The sequence below is a fragment of the Ranitomeya imitator genome, chromosome 1, assembly GCF_032444005.1.
Source record: "Ranitomeya imitator isolate aRanImi1 chromosome 1, aRanImi1.pri, whole genome shotgun sequence".
Classification (NCBI taxonomy): Eukaryota; Metazoa; Chordata; class Amphibia; order Anura; family Dendrobatidae; genus Ranitomeya; species Ranitomeya imitator.
In genome coordinates this window covers 492,286,504-492,302,724 of record NC_091282.1, presented here as the reverse complement: position 1 = coordinate 492,302,724, position 16,221 = coordinate 492,286,504, and the positions used below count along the sequence as shown (strand labels likewise).

The 16,221-nt window shown below is 43.7% G+C and overlaps 1 protein-coding gene across 2 annotated transcripts in view; it reads left to right on the top strand.

Annotated features, from left to right (window-relative positions):
* The window catches only part of FOCAD (focadhesin), a 458,830-nt gene that overhangs the window by 286,710 nt on the left and 155,899 nt on the right, over positions 1 to 16,221 (top strand). For both annotated transcript variants that reach the window (XM_069765982.1, XM_069765975.1), the window contains 2 exons: positions 2,780 to 2,868; positions 7,951 to 7,992. In XM_069765982.1, coding sequence (XP_069622083.1) covers positions 2,780 to 2,868; positions 7,951 to 7,992 — 131 coding nt within the window. The remainder of the gene's footprint in view (positions 1 to 2,779; positions 2,869 to 7,950; positions 7,993 to 16,221) is intronic.

The following is a 16,221-nucleotide window of genomic DNA, read 5'->3' as shown; positions in this document are numbered from 1 at the left end:
TTCGGGCACCTTTCTATGCAGTAAGCTGTTATATAACATCTTCTTTTTATAAAAGAATCTTTATGTACACATTTTTGCTGTGTTTGATTTTTTTTCTTTTTTTTCACTAGTTTACTGTTTGTATTTAACGTACATGATATTTCACATTTTTATATGGGTCATATATGACTTATATTCTTTTATAATTTTATTTTTTTGACATTATCTTTTTACATATGTATATGACACAGTGAGTAGTGATATTATACATCATTCTCCTTGAGGAGTTATTTGTATTATATGTCTTTATATTTTTTAGGAGTTTCTGGGTACCATACAATATTGTTCCTGCGTTTTGTTTTGTTTATATTTTTTTTAAAAACAAACATTTTTTATATTATATGTATAAATTGCCACTTTATTTAATAAAGGCATATTATTGATCCTAACGCTGTATGACTTTCTGGTGATTTCCTATCTTGTGGTGGTTAGGTGTTCTGGTTCCTCTATTTCAGTGGTTTATTCACTGAAGCTTTCACAGCGCACCCTATTCCTATGAGATATATTCCAAATCATTGGACTCCTGTATGAGTTAGAATTGTGGTTATATAATAGGGTCACTGTGTTCTTTTTAACTAAATGGTCGGTGCAAATGACAGTCAGTCTAAAGTCACCACCCGTTAAAGCAGGGGTCCCCAACCTGTAGCTCGGGAGCCACATGTGGCTCGCGGTCCCATGAATTGTGGCTCGCAGCTGTCTGCCAGCTTGGTGCATTAGCTCCAGATTTAGTAAACCGGTATGAAGAGCACATCTGAAAATGGTGAACTTTGTGAGTAGCCCTGCACAGAAGAGCAGATCTGGGTACACATCTACAGGTCTTGGGGGTTTAGAGATAATTCTGGTATGGAACGCTGGAGACAGCATGATACTACCGGTCAGAGGAGGCGCTTGAAGTAGGATGTGACTGTGTTGGGAGTGCGTGATGGGAGAATGCTGAATTTGGTGGGGTGTGGTGGAAACCCCTGGATCTTGGTATACTGCTTCGGGGTGATTTGTGTGGAAAAGCTTTGGTTATCATTATACTCATAATGGGGGCTTTTTTGTCACTACTGTGAGGGGGACAGGAGCTGGATGTGGCTCTCGACCCTCTTGCAGAGCTGAATGTGGTTCTCAAGGTCGGAAAGGTTGAGGACCACTGCGTTAAAGTATACATCAAATTTTATTGAAGAAACCTCCCAATGATAACAGTATAATCTCCAAAATGAATAAAAACTCAAAATGCACTGTTACAAATTATTAGGCACAGTAGAATTTCTAAACATTTGATATGTTTTAAAGAACTGAAAATGCTCATTTGTGGAATTTGCATTAGGAATTAGGAGGTCACATTCACTGAACAAAAAAAGCTATTTAACTCCAAAACATCCTAACAGGCCAAGTTACATGTTAACATAGGACCCCTTCTTTGATATTACCTTCACAATTCTTGCATCCATTGAACTTGTGAGGTTTTGGAGAGTTTCTGCTTGTATTTCTTTGCATGAAGTCAGAATAGCTTCCCAGAGCTGCTGTCTTGTTGTGAACTGCCTCCCACCCTCATAGATCTTTTGCTTGATGATAATCCAAAGGTTCTCTATAGGGTTTAGGTCAGGGGAAGATGGTGGCCACTCCATGAGTTTATTTCCTTTTATGCCCATAGCAGCCAATGACTCAAATGTATTCTTTGCAGCATGAGATGGTGCATTGTCATGCATGAAGATGATTTTGCTCCTGAAGGCACGTTTCTGCTTTTTATACCATGAAAGAAAGTTTTCAGTTAGAAACTCTATATACTTTGCAGAGGTCATTTTCACACCTCCAGGAACCTTAAAGGGCCCTACCAGCTGTTTCCCCATGATTCCAGCCCAAAGCATGACTCCTCCACCTTCTTGCTGACGTCGCAGCCTTGTTGGGACATGATGGCCATCCACCAACCATCCACTACTCCATCCATCTGGACCATCCAGGGTTGCTCGACACTCATCAGTAAACAAGACTGTTTGAAAATTAGTCTTCATGTATGTCTGCGCCCACTGCAACCGTTTCTGCTCATGAACACTGTTTAGGGGTGGCAGAATAGTAGGTTTATGAACCAAAGCAAGCCTTTGAAGGATACTACACCTTGAGGTTTGAGAGACTCCAGAGGCACCAGCATCTTCAAATATCTGTTTGCTGGTTTGTAATGGCTTTTTAGCAGCTGCTCTCTTAATCCGATGAACTTGCCTGGCAAAAACCTTCCTCATTATGCCTTTATCAGCACGAATACGTCTGTGCTCAGATTCAACCGCAAATCTCTTAACAGTATGATGATCATACTTAAGTTTTCGGGAAATGTCTAATGTTTTCATCCCTTGACCAAGGCATTGCACTATTTGATGCTTTTCGGCAGCAGAGAGATTCTTTTTCCTTCCCATGTTTCTTAAAAACTGTGGCCTGCTTAATGATGTGGAACATCATTTTTAAGTAGTTTTCCTTTAATTAGAATCACCTGGAAAGCTAATTAAATTTATCACATGTCCTTAAGATTGATTTCAGTGATCCATTGAACCCTGAGACACTACCATTCATGAATCCATGAGTTTATTTGAAAACAAAACAATTAAATCTTTATGACACTTAAATCCCATTTGCATAATATTTTGGAACATGGTGTATAATATGATAATTCCAATATAAGAGGATACAAATCTTGATTGGAATGCTTCTTTTATTTTCAGCTTATTGATCTTTTGGGATCTAACATTTCCTTTGATATTTGTAGGGCAGGCAAGCTGAGCTGGAGATGCAACTGAAGCATGGAAAAGATGACCCTCAAGAACTTCAGTATAAGGCATTTACAGCTTGGCTATGGTAAAAAAGGAATTAACAGTCCTAAAAGTGTATTGTTTAGGCTCTGTTTACACCTTGTGTGCACTGTACATTTTTATGTAGCATTTCCATTGATTACTCTACTCAACAGTGTAAAAAAAATGTTATCTTTGTACCACCCAAAAATATGCCATAATGGTTCATTGTATATGACAGATGAACGTAATCTTCAAGTGACTCTTCACCTTGGGGCTGAAAAGTGACTGTAGATTTTGCATGTTTAATTACTCTACCTTGTGCCCTCTGTTTACCTCCCTTTGCCCGAGTGCTTCGGTCAGCATTCCATTTCTCCTGCTTCCAAGATGGCTGTCGCAGTGGCAATGAGAGTGAAGTGTTAAATCTAACCCACGCCTTCCCTGTACTGCAGGATCAGAAAGACAGGAAAGGAAAGGTTTAGACCGATCACTGCACACCTGTGCCACTGTGGCAGCCGGATTAGATGCAAAAGGAAATGAGTAACAATCTGAATAGAGATGGTGGGAGGCAAACAGCAGGCACCAGGTAGAGTGATTAAGCATAAGAAATGTATAGTCACTTTTTAGTCCCAAAGAGGACGGTCACTTTAACTCTCCTGAATATGCAAGTCGAGGCCCAGATAATCAGTCACTTAGGGAGTCCATCAATAGCCTTATAGCTGTACAGTTGTGAATACTAAAGTCAGATGACAGCAAGTGGCCAAATTGGACAAAGCTTTGTCAATTGATAAAAATACACAATCGGGTTGAAAAGATAGATTTATCTTCAATAAATTAACAGTAATATGAAAGCAGCAAGTATGCCATCGCATTTTTCACATTTGGTGAGAATATCACTTATTTAACACTCAAGCTGCACTCTGATGGGTTTTCTGCACTTGACATTTGTTGGCTTCATTACTGTGTGATTAAAACTTCAATTGAGTAGAATCTATTTAACTCCAGCTTGGCCGCCTGTTTTATGAACTTTTTCAAGCCTGTTAGTTCTCTTGACATGTTTATTTTAGTAATTACTTCGATTGTAGAGTAATAGCATTTCTGGAGTATCTTTTCCCGCCAAAAAAATGTGTTGTGCTGTTCCTCTGTTAGACATCCTGAATACTTTTAAATCAATTAACAGTTGGATGTTGTCATTGCCCTTGTGAAAAAGTGTGTTTCTACCCAGTCTAAAGGCCTCCATACTCATTAGGCTAACGTCAGTCCAACCCGCCGCCATCAGCGGAATTGTCTGATAGCTCAATGTGTACGGGGCCTCTGATTTAGGCTTACTGTCCTTTAATTTTCCGGTAGATAAACTGCACTCTCACATATACAACATGGGAGCACTTAGCCAAGTGTGTGGGAGTCCAGAGAGATTGATTGTTCAGCCAACAGCTTTCTATTCTGTATGGGGACTCAAAGCAATTTCAGAACTGCAGTGGTGCTTCTAATGTAAGGTCCCTGCTTCAACTCTGATTCTTTTAAATCATAATGACAACCTAAAACATCCAAATGACCCTGATCAAAAGTTCACATACCCTGATGATTTTGGCCTGATAACATGCACAGAAGTTGGCACAAATGGGTTTGAATGGCTACTAAAGGTAACATCCTCACCTGTGACCTGTTTGCTTGTAATCGGTGTGTGTACATAAAAGCTGAGTGAGCTTCTAGGATCCAGACAGACTCTTGCATCTTTCATCCAGCCACTGATGTTTCTGGATTGTGAGACATGGGGAAAACAAAAGAATTGTCAACGGATCTACGGGAAAAGTGAGTTGAACTGTATAACACAGGAAAGCGATACAAACAGATATCCAAGGAATTGATAATGCCAGTCAGCAGCATTAAAATTGGATTAAAAAATGGAAAATCAGGGGCTCTGTTAACAAAATCACTGTCAGGTAGACCAACAAAAATGTCATCCACAACTGCCAGTAAAATTGTTCGGGATGCAAAGAAAAATCCACAATTAACATTAGCTGAAATACAGGACTCTCTGAAAACTGGCAGTGTGGCTGTTTCAAGATGCGCAATAAGGAGGCACTTGAAGAAAAATGGGCTGCAAATGCTACAAAGTATCTCGCCTACAGTATGCAAAACAGCACAGAGACAAGCATCAAAACTTCTGGAGCAAGGTAATTTGGAGTAATGAGACCAAAATTTTAACTTTTTGGTCACATCCATAAGCATTACATTTGGAGAGAGGTCAACAAGGCTTATGATGAAAGGAACACCATTCCTCCGGTAAAGCATGGAGGTGGAGCGCTGATATTTTGGGGATGTGTGAGCTACAAAGTCACAGGAAACTTGGTCAAAGTTGAACGAAAGATGACTGCAGCACGTTATCAGCAAAAACTGGAGGCAAATTTGCACTCATCAGCCTGGAAGATGTGCATGGGATGTACTTGGATGTTCCAACATGACAACAATCCATAACACATGGCCAAGTTGACCGGTCATTGGCTACAGCAGAACAAAGCGAAGGTATCTAGAGTGGGCATCCCCGTCTCCTGACCTCAATATCATTGAACCACTTTGGAGAGTTCGACGCCGCCCCCTCCGCGCTGTTTTCGCTTCAAAACCTGCGCTTGCGCTGTGTACAACTGTGTGGGGCAGGCGCAGTAAGCTCTGGCCGTCTGACATCCCAGCCAGGCTTGCAGACTGCGCCTGTGCGGGCAGTGTGGCCACCCACCTTGGGAATCCCAGCCCCGCAGTGTGTTATGCATTATGCACAGTGCGTGGCTAGGATTCCTGGGCATGCGCACTGCGTGTGTCAGCCTGTCACCCAGGTCCCCCGCCTTACAGCGTCTGTACATTCAGCTGATCGTGCCTCCTCCTAGCAATTCTTTCCCAGCGATTGCTAGGAGCAGGAGGCACGATCAGCTGAATAGACAGACGCTGTAAGGCGGGGGACCTGGGTGACAGGCTGGCACACGCAGTGCGCATGCCCAGGAATCCTAGCCCCGCACTGTGCATAATGCATAACACACTGCGGGGCTGGGATTCCCAAGGTGGGTGGCCGCACTGCCCGCACAGGCACAGTCTCCAAGCCTGGCTGGGACGTCAGACGGCCAGAGCTTACTGCGCCTGCCCCAGACAGTTGTACACAGCGCAGGCGCAGGTTTTGAAGCGAAAACAGCGCGGAGGGGGCGGCGCCGAAAGCCCCTGAAGATTGGAGTGACGGCAAAGTAGCGGTTCAAGCTGGGGAGTGAGGACCCGCCTCCATGGACAAAGAGAGGTATTTTGGATAAATTTCAAAGCGCTTTATTTTGGGAATACATGAACAAAAAACTTAAAGAGCCACCTTGTTAGAATGCAGCATTACTGCTGCACAAGGTGGCTCTTTTAGTTTAGTCACTGGAGGGGGGTGACAGTGGCCCTTTAATAAACTTCTTTAATGTGGTTTTGAGCACCTTGAGGGGTGCAGTTTTTAGAATGGTGTCACTTTTGGGTATTTTCAGCCATATAGACCCCTCAAACTGACTTCAAATGTGAGGTGGTTCCTAAAAAAAATGGTTTTGTAAATTTCGTTGTAAAAATGAGAAATCGCTGGTTAAATTTTAACCCTTTTATAACTTCCTAGCAAAAAAAAATTTTGTTTCCAAAATTGTGCTGATGTAAAGTATACATGTGGGAAATGTTATTTATTAACTATTTTGTGTCACAAAACTCTGGTTTAACAGAATAAAAATTAAAAATTTGAAAATTGCGAACCGCTGGGATTCGTTGAAGCGTTCCTGAGTTATTACCTCATAAAGGGACACTGGTCAGAATTGCAATAACGGCCAGGTCATTAAGGTCAAAATAGGCTGGGTCATGAAGGGGTTAAGCCAAACCAACTTGTGGGAGGGGCTTCTGGAAGCATGGGGTGAAATTTCTCCAGATTACCTCAGCAAATTAACTGCTAGAATGCCAAAGGTCTGCAATGCTGTAATTTCTGGAAAGGGAGCATTCTTTGAGGAAAGCAAAGTTTGAAGGAGAAAATTGTTATTTCAAATAAAAATCTTTTTTTTCTCGAAACTTGTCAATGTCTGGACTAGATATTAAATTAATTTGTCAACTCATTTGATTAATAAAAGTATGAGTTTTCATGGAAAACACAAAATTGTCTGGGTGACCCCAAAATTTGGAACGATAGTGTATCTATCGCTACTCTCCCCCCCCCCCCCCCACCACTTTTAGTATGTCTCTTATCCCTTTTTCTCTTACTATAGCTTATCCCTTCCCCTCCTTTCTCTCCACCCACATCTCTATCATCTCCCCTCTCTCCGTAGATCTATCTAAATCTTTCTCTCTGTTGGTTTCGCTCTTCACTCTCTCCTGTTTCAATCACTTACCTCCCCTTTCCCAATCGCTATCCCACTTTCCCTAATCCCTCTTTTCTCTGTTTCTAATCTATCTCTCTCCCAACCCTTTTCTTTCTCTTGCCCCCTTCTCTCTATTTCTTTTTGCCCTTTTTCCTATAATCCCCCCCGTCCCGACCTTCTCAATATAAATAACTCTCACTTGTTTTTTTTATTGTGAACAGTATTCTGCATCGGGTTTATGACAAAAACAAATTCCCTGAAAATTATCCAAATAATTTAAAAACATTGAATATAACATGAATCGTACAGGTTTTAGCAAGGAACTGGTAATGTAAGGGGCCCCATACACATTAGATGACTGTCAGAACTGATCGTTCATCCAACTGTTATGTCACCACTCTCCCATACCCAGGACTACGCTCTCTGCTGAGCGCTCCTGTATTCTTTATGAGAAAGCCGCTGCCAGACTTTGCTGGCAGCTTATCTCCTGGAGAGTAAAATGATCTGTAAATGTAATCAGATGTGATGGCTCCATATCTCCCCTGATATTCTCTGCCAGTCGAGAATTGTTCTACACCTTAGACTGTGGTTTGGGCCTGCCGATATTGATGGGTTCATCCGACATTAGTTTAATGTATATAGGCACCTTATGTTATGTACTGTATATAGTGCATGACCTAGCCTTCAATATTTTAATAGATATTTCTAAAGCTAAGTCTAATAAAACTGTTATGTTCTGGATTTCTTTCTGTTGTTGTACCCCAGGAGTAAGCAGTCTGTCTGTCTTCTGCATATTACAGGGTGAGAGATGCTCTTACTGAAGTCATCCGATCTGCAGTCAAGTAAGCTACAAGACATTATTTCATACTTTTTTTTTTTTTAATAAAACCATACCACACCACATAGATCTATGACCTTCTACCACATATGTCCCACATGTTTTTTTGCCTATATATCTTTTACTTTCTGAGCTATTCAACTTAAGGAGGTACTATTACAGTTAGTCCAATGTTGTCTGTAAGGTTATCGGTTTCAACTGGCTTGTAAAGAAAGTTATAGATCGCTCTGAATTGTTGAATGGGGAAGACCATTCTAGCCTAATTTAACTATTTGTGTGCAGTCTCTTTCCCCAGACATGGATGCTTGTCACAAATACATTTGTATTCCTCGGTCACACAATCCCTCCGAGTCCTCTTTATCACAGAGTCCCTCCGAGTCCTCTTTATCACAGAGTCCCTCCGAGTCCTCTTTATCACAGAGTCCCTCCGAGTCCTCTTTATCACAGAGTCCCTCCGAGTCCTCTTTATCACAGAGTCCCTCCGAGTCCTCTTTATCCCAGAGTCCCTCCGAGTCCTCTTTATCCCAGAGTCCCTCCGAGTCCTCTTTATCACAGAGTCCCTCCGAGTCCTCTTTATCACAGGGTCCCTCCGAGTCCTCTTTATCACAGAGTCCCTCCGAGTCCTCTTTATCACAGAGTCCCTCCGAGTCCTCTTTATCACAGAGTCCCTCCGAGTCCTCTTTATCACAGAGTCCCTCCGAGTCCTCTTTATCACAGAGTCCCTCCGAGTCCTCTTTATCACAGAGTCCCTCCGAGTCCTCTTTATCACAGAGTCCCTCCGAGTCCTCTTTATCACAGAGTCCCTCCGAGTCCTCTTTATCACAGAGTCCCTCCGAGTCCTCTTTATCACAGAGTCCCTCCGAGTCCTCTTTATCACAGAGTCCCTCCGAGTCCTCTTTATCACAGAGTCCCTCCGAGTCCTCTTTATCACAGAGTCCCTCCGAGTCCTCTTTATCACAGAGTCCCTCCGAGTCCTCTTTATCCCAGAGTCCCTCCGAGTCCTCTTTATCCCAGAGTCCCTCCGAGTCCTCTTTATCACAGAGTCCCTCCGAGTCCTCTTTATCACAGAGTCCCTCCGAGTCCTCTTTATCACAGGGTCCCTCCGAGTCCTCTTTATCACAGAGTCCCTCCGAGTCCTCTTTATCACAGAGTCCCTCCGAGTCCTCTTTATCACAGAGTCCCTCCGAGTCCTCTTTATCACAGAGTCCCTCCGAGTCCTCTTTATCACAGAGTCCCTCCGAGTCCTCTTTATCACAGAGTCCCTCCGAGTCCTCTTTATCACAGAGTCCCTCCGAGTCCTCTTTATCACAGAGTCCCTCCGAGTCCTCTTTATCACAGAGTCCCTCCGAGTCCTCTTTATCACAGAGTCCCTCCGAGTCCTCTTTATCACAGAGTCCCTCCGAGTCCTCTTTATCACAGAGTCCCTCCGAGTCCTCTTTATCACAGAGTCCCTCCGAGTCCTCTTTATCACAGAGACGAGGCTGAAGTTGGTTTCTTATTCGTTCAGTTTCTTATTCGGAGCTGAAGTTGGTTTCTTATTCGTTAATTTCTTATTCGGCAATTTTTCCTTTTCTGTTTTTTATAGGTTTAACAACAAAAAATAATCACCACAATAATAACATACAATGCAGTGAGGAGCCCTGATGTTAATGCGCTTAAAAACGGCTACAAAAACAATAAAACTGGCACAAAAATGGGCATCAAAGTGGGCACCAAAGAGCGCTGAAGAAAGGGTTAAATGCCTTTGGGCCACTGATCTAACACGGCAGACATATAGAACAGGGTGCCAAACATCCAAACCAGTTATTTCTAGCCTGGCCCAAATGGGTTCTGGGCATCAGAACTGGCATCAAAGTGGGCAGACAGTCAATTTTTGCCATTTGAATAAGTAACTGATGTTTTTAAGGGGTTAAATGCCTTTGGGCCACTGATCTGACACATAAAATATACAGATAGTGATGCCCAGCATCAAATCCACGTCCCTCCAGCCTGGCCCAAATGGGTTCTGGGCACCATAACTGGCATCAAAGTGGGCAAACAGCCCATTTTCTGAGATTTGAATAAGTAACTGATGTTTTTAAGGGGTTAAATGCCTTTGGGCCACTGATATGACACTTAAAATACACAGATAGTGATGCCCTGCATCAAATCCACGTCCCTCCAGCCTGGCCCAAGTGGGTTCTGGGCACCAGAACTGGCATCAAAGTGGGCAAACAGCCCATTTTCTTAGATTTGAATAAGTAACTGATATTTTTATGGGGTTAAATGCCTTTGGGCCACTGATCTGACACTTAAAATATACAGATAGTGATGCCCTGCATCAAACCAAGGTCCCTCCAGCCTGGCCCAAATGGGTTCTGGGCACCAGAACTGGCATCAAAGTGGGCAAACAGCCCATTTTCACACATTTGAATAAGTAACTGATGTTTTTAAGGGGTAAATGCCTTTGGGCCACTGATCTGACACATAAAATATAGAGATAGTGATGCCTTGCATCAAATCCATGTCCCTCCAGTATGGCCCAAATGGGTTCTGGGCACCAGAACTGGCATTAAAGTGGGCAAACAGCCCATTTTCTCAGATTTGAATAAGTAACTGATGTTTTTAAGGGGTTAAATGCCTTTGGGCCACTGATCTGACACTTAAAATATACAGATAGTGATGCCCTGCATCAAACCCAGGTCCCTTCAGCCTGGCCCAAATGGGTTCTGGGCACCAGAACTGGCATCAAAGTGGGCAAACAGCCCATTTTCACACATTTGAATAAGTAACTGATGTTTTTAAGGGGTTAAAATGCCTTTGGGCCACTGATACCACAGTGCATACATATAGAACAGGGAGCCACACATCAAAAACAGGTCCCTCCAGCCTGGCCCAAATGGGTTCTGGGCATCAGAACTTGCATCAAATTTGGCAAACAGTCCATGTTCACACATTTGAATAAGTAACTGATGTTTTTAAGGGGTTAAAATGCCTTTGGGCCACTGATACCACAGTGCATACATACAGAACATGGAGCCTCATATCAAAAACAAGTCCCTTCAGCCTGGCCCAAATGGGTTCTGGGCACCAGAACTGGCATCAAAGTGGGCAAACAGCCCATTTTCACACATTTGAATAAGTAACTGATGATTTTAAGGGGTTAAATGCCTTTGGGCCACTGATCTGACACTTAAAATACACAGATAGTGATGCCATGCATCAAACCAAGGTCCCTCCAGCCTGGCCCAAATGGGTTCTGGGCACCAGAACTGGCATCAAAGTGGGCAAACAGCCCATTTTCACACATTTGAATAAGTAACTGATGTTTTTAAGGGGTTAAATGCCTTTGGTCCACTGATCTGACACTTAAACTACACAGATAGTGATGCCATGCATAAAACCAAGGTCCCTCCAGCCTGGCCCAAATGGGTTCTGGGCATCAGAACTGGCATTGAAGAGGGCAAACAGCCCATTTTTCACAGCTTTGAATAAGTAACTGATGTTTTTAAAGGGTTAAATGCCTTTGGGCCACTGATATGACACTTAAAATATACAGATAGTGATGCCATGCATCAAATCCACGTCCTTCCAGCCTGGCCCAAATGGGTTCTGGGCACCAGAACTGGCATCAAAGTGGGCAAACAGCCCATTTTCACACATTTGAATAAGTAACTGATGTTTTTAAGGGGATAAATGCCTTTGGGCCACTGATCTGACACATAAAATATAGAGGTAGTGATGCCCTGCATCAAATCCACGTCCCTCCAGCCTGGCCCAAATGGGTTCTGGGCACCAGAACTGGCATCAAAGTGGGCAAACAGCCCATTTTCACACATTTGAATAAGTAACTGATGTTTTTAAGGGGATAAATGCCTTTGGGCCACTGATCTGACACATAAAATATAGAGGTAGTGATGCCCTGCATCAAATCCACGTCCCTCCAGCCTGGCCCAAATGGGTTCTGGGCACCAGAACTGGCATCAAAGTGGGCAAAGCCCATTTTCACACATTTGAATAAGTAACTGATGATTTTAAGGGGTTAAATGCCTTTGGGCCACTGATCTGACACTTAAAATACACAGACAGTGATGCCATGCATCAAACCAGGGTCCCTCCAGCCTGGCCCAAATGGGTTCTGGGCATCAGAACTGGCATCAAAGTGGGCACACACCCCATTTTCTCAGATTTGAATAAGTAACTGATGATTTTAAGGGGTTAAATGCCTTTGGGCCACTGATACGAAACTTAAAATTCACAGACAGTTATGCCCTGCATCAAACCCAGGTCCCTCCAGCCTGGCCCAAATGGGTTCTGGGCACCAGAACTGGCATCAAAGTGGGCAAACAGCCCATTTTCACACATTTGAATAAGTAACTGATGTTTTTAAGGGGTTAAATGCCTTTGGGCCTCTGATCTGACACTTAAAATACACAGATAGTGATGCCATGCATCAAACCAAGGTCCCTCCAGCCTGGCCCAAATGGGTTCTGGGCACCAGAACTGGCATCAAAGTGGGCAAACAGCCCATTTTCACAGATTTGAATAAGTAACTGATGTTTTTAAGGGGTTAAATGCCTTTGGTTCACTGATCTGACACTTAAAATTCACAGACAGTGATGCCATGCATCAAACCCAGGTCCCTCCAGCTTGGCCCACATGGGTTCTGGGCACCAGATCTAGCATCAAAGTGGGCAAACGGCCATTTTTCACAGATTTGAATAACTAACTGATGTTTTGAAGGGGTTAAATGCCTTTGGGCCACTGATACCACAGTGCATATGTCAGGAAATAGAAAGAAGTCCTGATTACTTCAATTACACATACAGAGCTCTGAGCTGCAATTTCCTCTGCCTGCCAGCACAAGGCTGGAATTCTAAGCCACTTTTTCTCCCTCCTCCCACTATACAGCCGTAATGTAAGACGAGCCTGCCAGCTTCATTGACGAATTTATATGGCCCTGTGCTGCTGTCACGATAATGCCAAAAAATGTCATTCTGTGAATGTAGTTTCAGAAGGACATGGCGAACTACACACACACACTCACAATTCAGCTGCGACCCCTTGATCTCCACCCCACCCCTCAGCTTCACACCTACCCGAAACAAAGCCTATGATAGAGACTGGGCAACCTGATACTAATGGTGGGCAGGGTGTGGCTTTAAACTGCAGGTGACCAATCCTGCAGAGCCACCCGTTGTCCCTCCCCTCTCACTCAGGAATGCCTTTGTCTGAGACCTTGGAATAACATAAAGAACTATCCGATCAGTGCATATCATTAACCAGCCCTTTAGTGATGTCACAAGCTCAGAAGTATAAGTCGCTAAACTCTTAGCCCAGCCTTCTGTCTTGGCCCGGGAAGCGATCTAACACAGCTTGGCAAAGCTGTTCCATGCATCTGGAAGTATTTATCCTCCTAAGCCACAGGCCAGCCAAGATGGTACCATGACATAACCTGTAAGTTCTCTTTTCAACGTTAATCCTATTTTATTTTGTAATCTGTAACGTACTGTATTTTCCGGCGTATAAGATGACTTTTTAACCCCGGCAAATCATCTCAAAAGTCGGGGGTCGTCTTATACGCCGGGAATGGCATGTGGAGGGAGCGGTCCTGTATGGTTCCCAGGATCTAAAGGAGAGGAGACTCTCCTTCAGGCCCTGGGATCCATATTCATGTAAAAGAATAAAAAAAAAAATATGGGATATACTTACCCTTTGACGGCTCGCGGCTCTCATCGGTGCAAGGGCCGGCCTCCGATCCTAAGGATGCATTGAGCGTAGGACCTTCTGTGACGTCACAGTCACATGACCGCAACGTCAAAGGTCCTTCGTTCAATGCATCCTTAGGATCGGAGGCCGCCGCTTGCCCCGCTGAGAGCCGTGGGTCGTCGGAGGGTAAGTATATCCCTTTTTTTTTACATGAATATGGATCCCAGGGCCTGAAGGAGAGTCTCCTTTCCTTTAGATCCTGGGAACCATACAGGACCGATCCCTGCACATGCCGTACCCGGCGTATAAGACGACCCCCGACTTTTGAGATGATTTGCAGGGGTTAAAAAGTCGTCTTATACGCCGGAAAATACAGTACATTACAGATTACAAAATAAAATAGGATTAACGTTGAAAAGAGAACTTACAGGTTATGTCATGGTATCATCTTGGCTGGCCTGTGGCTTAGGAGGATAAATACTTCCAGATGCATGGAACAGCTTTGCCAAGCTGTGTTAGATCGCTTCCCGGCCAAGACAGAAGGCTGGTCTAAGAGTTTAGCGACTTATACTTCTGAGCTTGTGACATCACTAAAGGGCTGGTTAATGATATGCACTGATCGGATAGTTCTTTACTTTATTCCAAGGTCTCAGACAAAGGCATTCCTGAGTGAGAGGGGAGGGACAACGGGTGGCTCTGCAGGATTGGTCACCTGCAGTTTAAAGCCACACCCTGCCCACCATTAGTATCAGGTTGCCCAGTCTCTATCATAGGCTTTGTTTCGGGTAGGTGTGAAGCTGAGGGGTGGGGTGGAGATCAAGGGGTCGCAGCTGAATTGTGAGTGTGTGTGTGTAGTTCGCCATGTCCTTCTGAAACTACATTCACAGAATGACATTTTTTGGCATTATCGTGACAGCAGCACTGGGCCATATAAATTCTTCAATGAAGCTGGCAGGCTCGTCTTACATTACGGCTGTATAGTGGGAGGAGGGAGAAAAAGTGGCTTAGAATTCCAGCCTTGTGCGGGCAGGCAGAGGAAATTGCAGCTCAGAGCTCTGTATGTGTAATTGAAGTAATCAGGACTTCTTCCTATTTCCTGACATATGCACTGTGGTATCAGTGGCTCAAAGGCATTTAACCCCTTAAAAACATAAGTTACTTATTCAAATCAGAGAAAATGGGCTGTTTGCCCATTTTGATGCCAGTTCTGGTGCCCAGAACCCATTTGGGCCAGGCTGAAGGGACCTTGGTTTGATGCATGGCATCACTGTCTGTATTTTAAGTGTCATATCAGCGGCCCAAAGGCATTTAACCCCTTAAAAACATCAGTTACTTATTCAAATCTGCAAAAATGGGCTGTTTGCCAACTTTGATGCCAGTTCTGGTGCCCAGAACCCATTTAGGCCAGGCTGAAGAGAACTGTTTTTGATGTTGGTCTCCCAGTTCTATATGTATGCATTGTGGTATCAGTGGCCCAATGGCATTTAACCCTTTAAAAACATCAGTTACTTATTCAAATCTGTGAAAATGGGCTGTTTGCCCACTTTGATGCCAGTTCTGGTGCCCAGAACCCATTTGGGCCAGGCTGGAGGGACTTGTTTTTGATGTGAGGCTCCATGTTCTGTATGTATGCACTGTGGTATCAGTGGCCCAAAGGCATTTAACCCCTTAAAAAGATCAGTTACTTATTCAAATCTAAGACAATGGGCTGTTTGCCCACTTTAATGCCAGTTCTGGTGCCCAGAACCCATTTGGGCCAGGCTGGAGGGACGTGGATTTGATGCATGGCATCACTACCTCTATATTTTAAGTGTCATATCAGTGGCCCAAAGGCATTTAACCCTTTAAAAACATCAGTTACTTATTCAAAGCTGTGAAAAATGGGCTGTTTGCCCTCTTCAATGCCAGTTCTGATGCCCAGAACCCATTTGGGCCAGGCTGGAGGGACCTTGGTTTGATGCATGGCATCACTATCTGTGTATTTTAAGTGTCAGATCAGTGGCCCAAAGGCATTTAACCCCTTAAAAACATCAGTTACTTATTCAAATCTAAGAAAATGGGCTGTTTGCCCACTTTGATGCCAGTTCTGGTGCCCAGAACCCATTTGGGCCAGGCTGGAGGGACGTGGATTTGATGCAGGGCATCACTATCTGTATATTTTAAGTGTCAGATCAGTGGCCCAAAGGCATTTAACCCCATAAAAACATCAGTTACTTATTCAAATCTAAGAAAATGGCTGTTTGCCCTCTTTCATGCCAGTTCTGGTGCCCAGAACCCATTTGGGCCAGGCTGGAGGGACCTTGGTTTGATGCATGGCATCACTATCTGTATATTTTAAGTGTCAGATCAGTGGCCCAAAGGCATTTAACCCCTTAAAAACATCAGTTACTTATTCAAATCTGAGAAAATGGGCTGTTTGCCCACTTTAATGCCAGTTCTGGTGCCCAGAACCCATTTGGGCCAGGCTGGAGGGATGTGGATTTGATGCAGGGCATCACTATCTCTACATTTTATGTGTCAGATCAGTGGCCCAAAGGCATTTAAC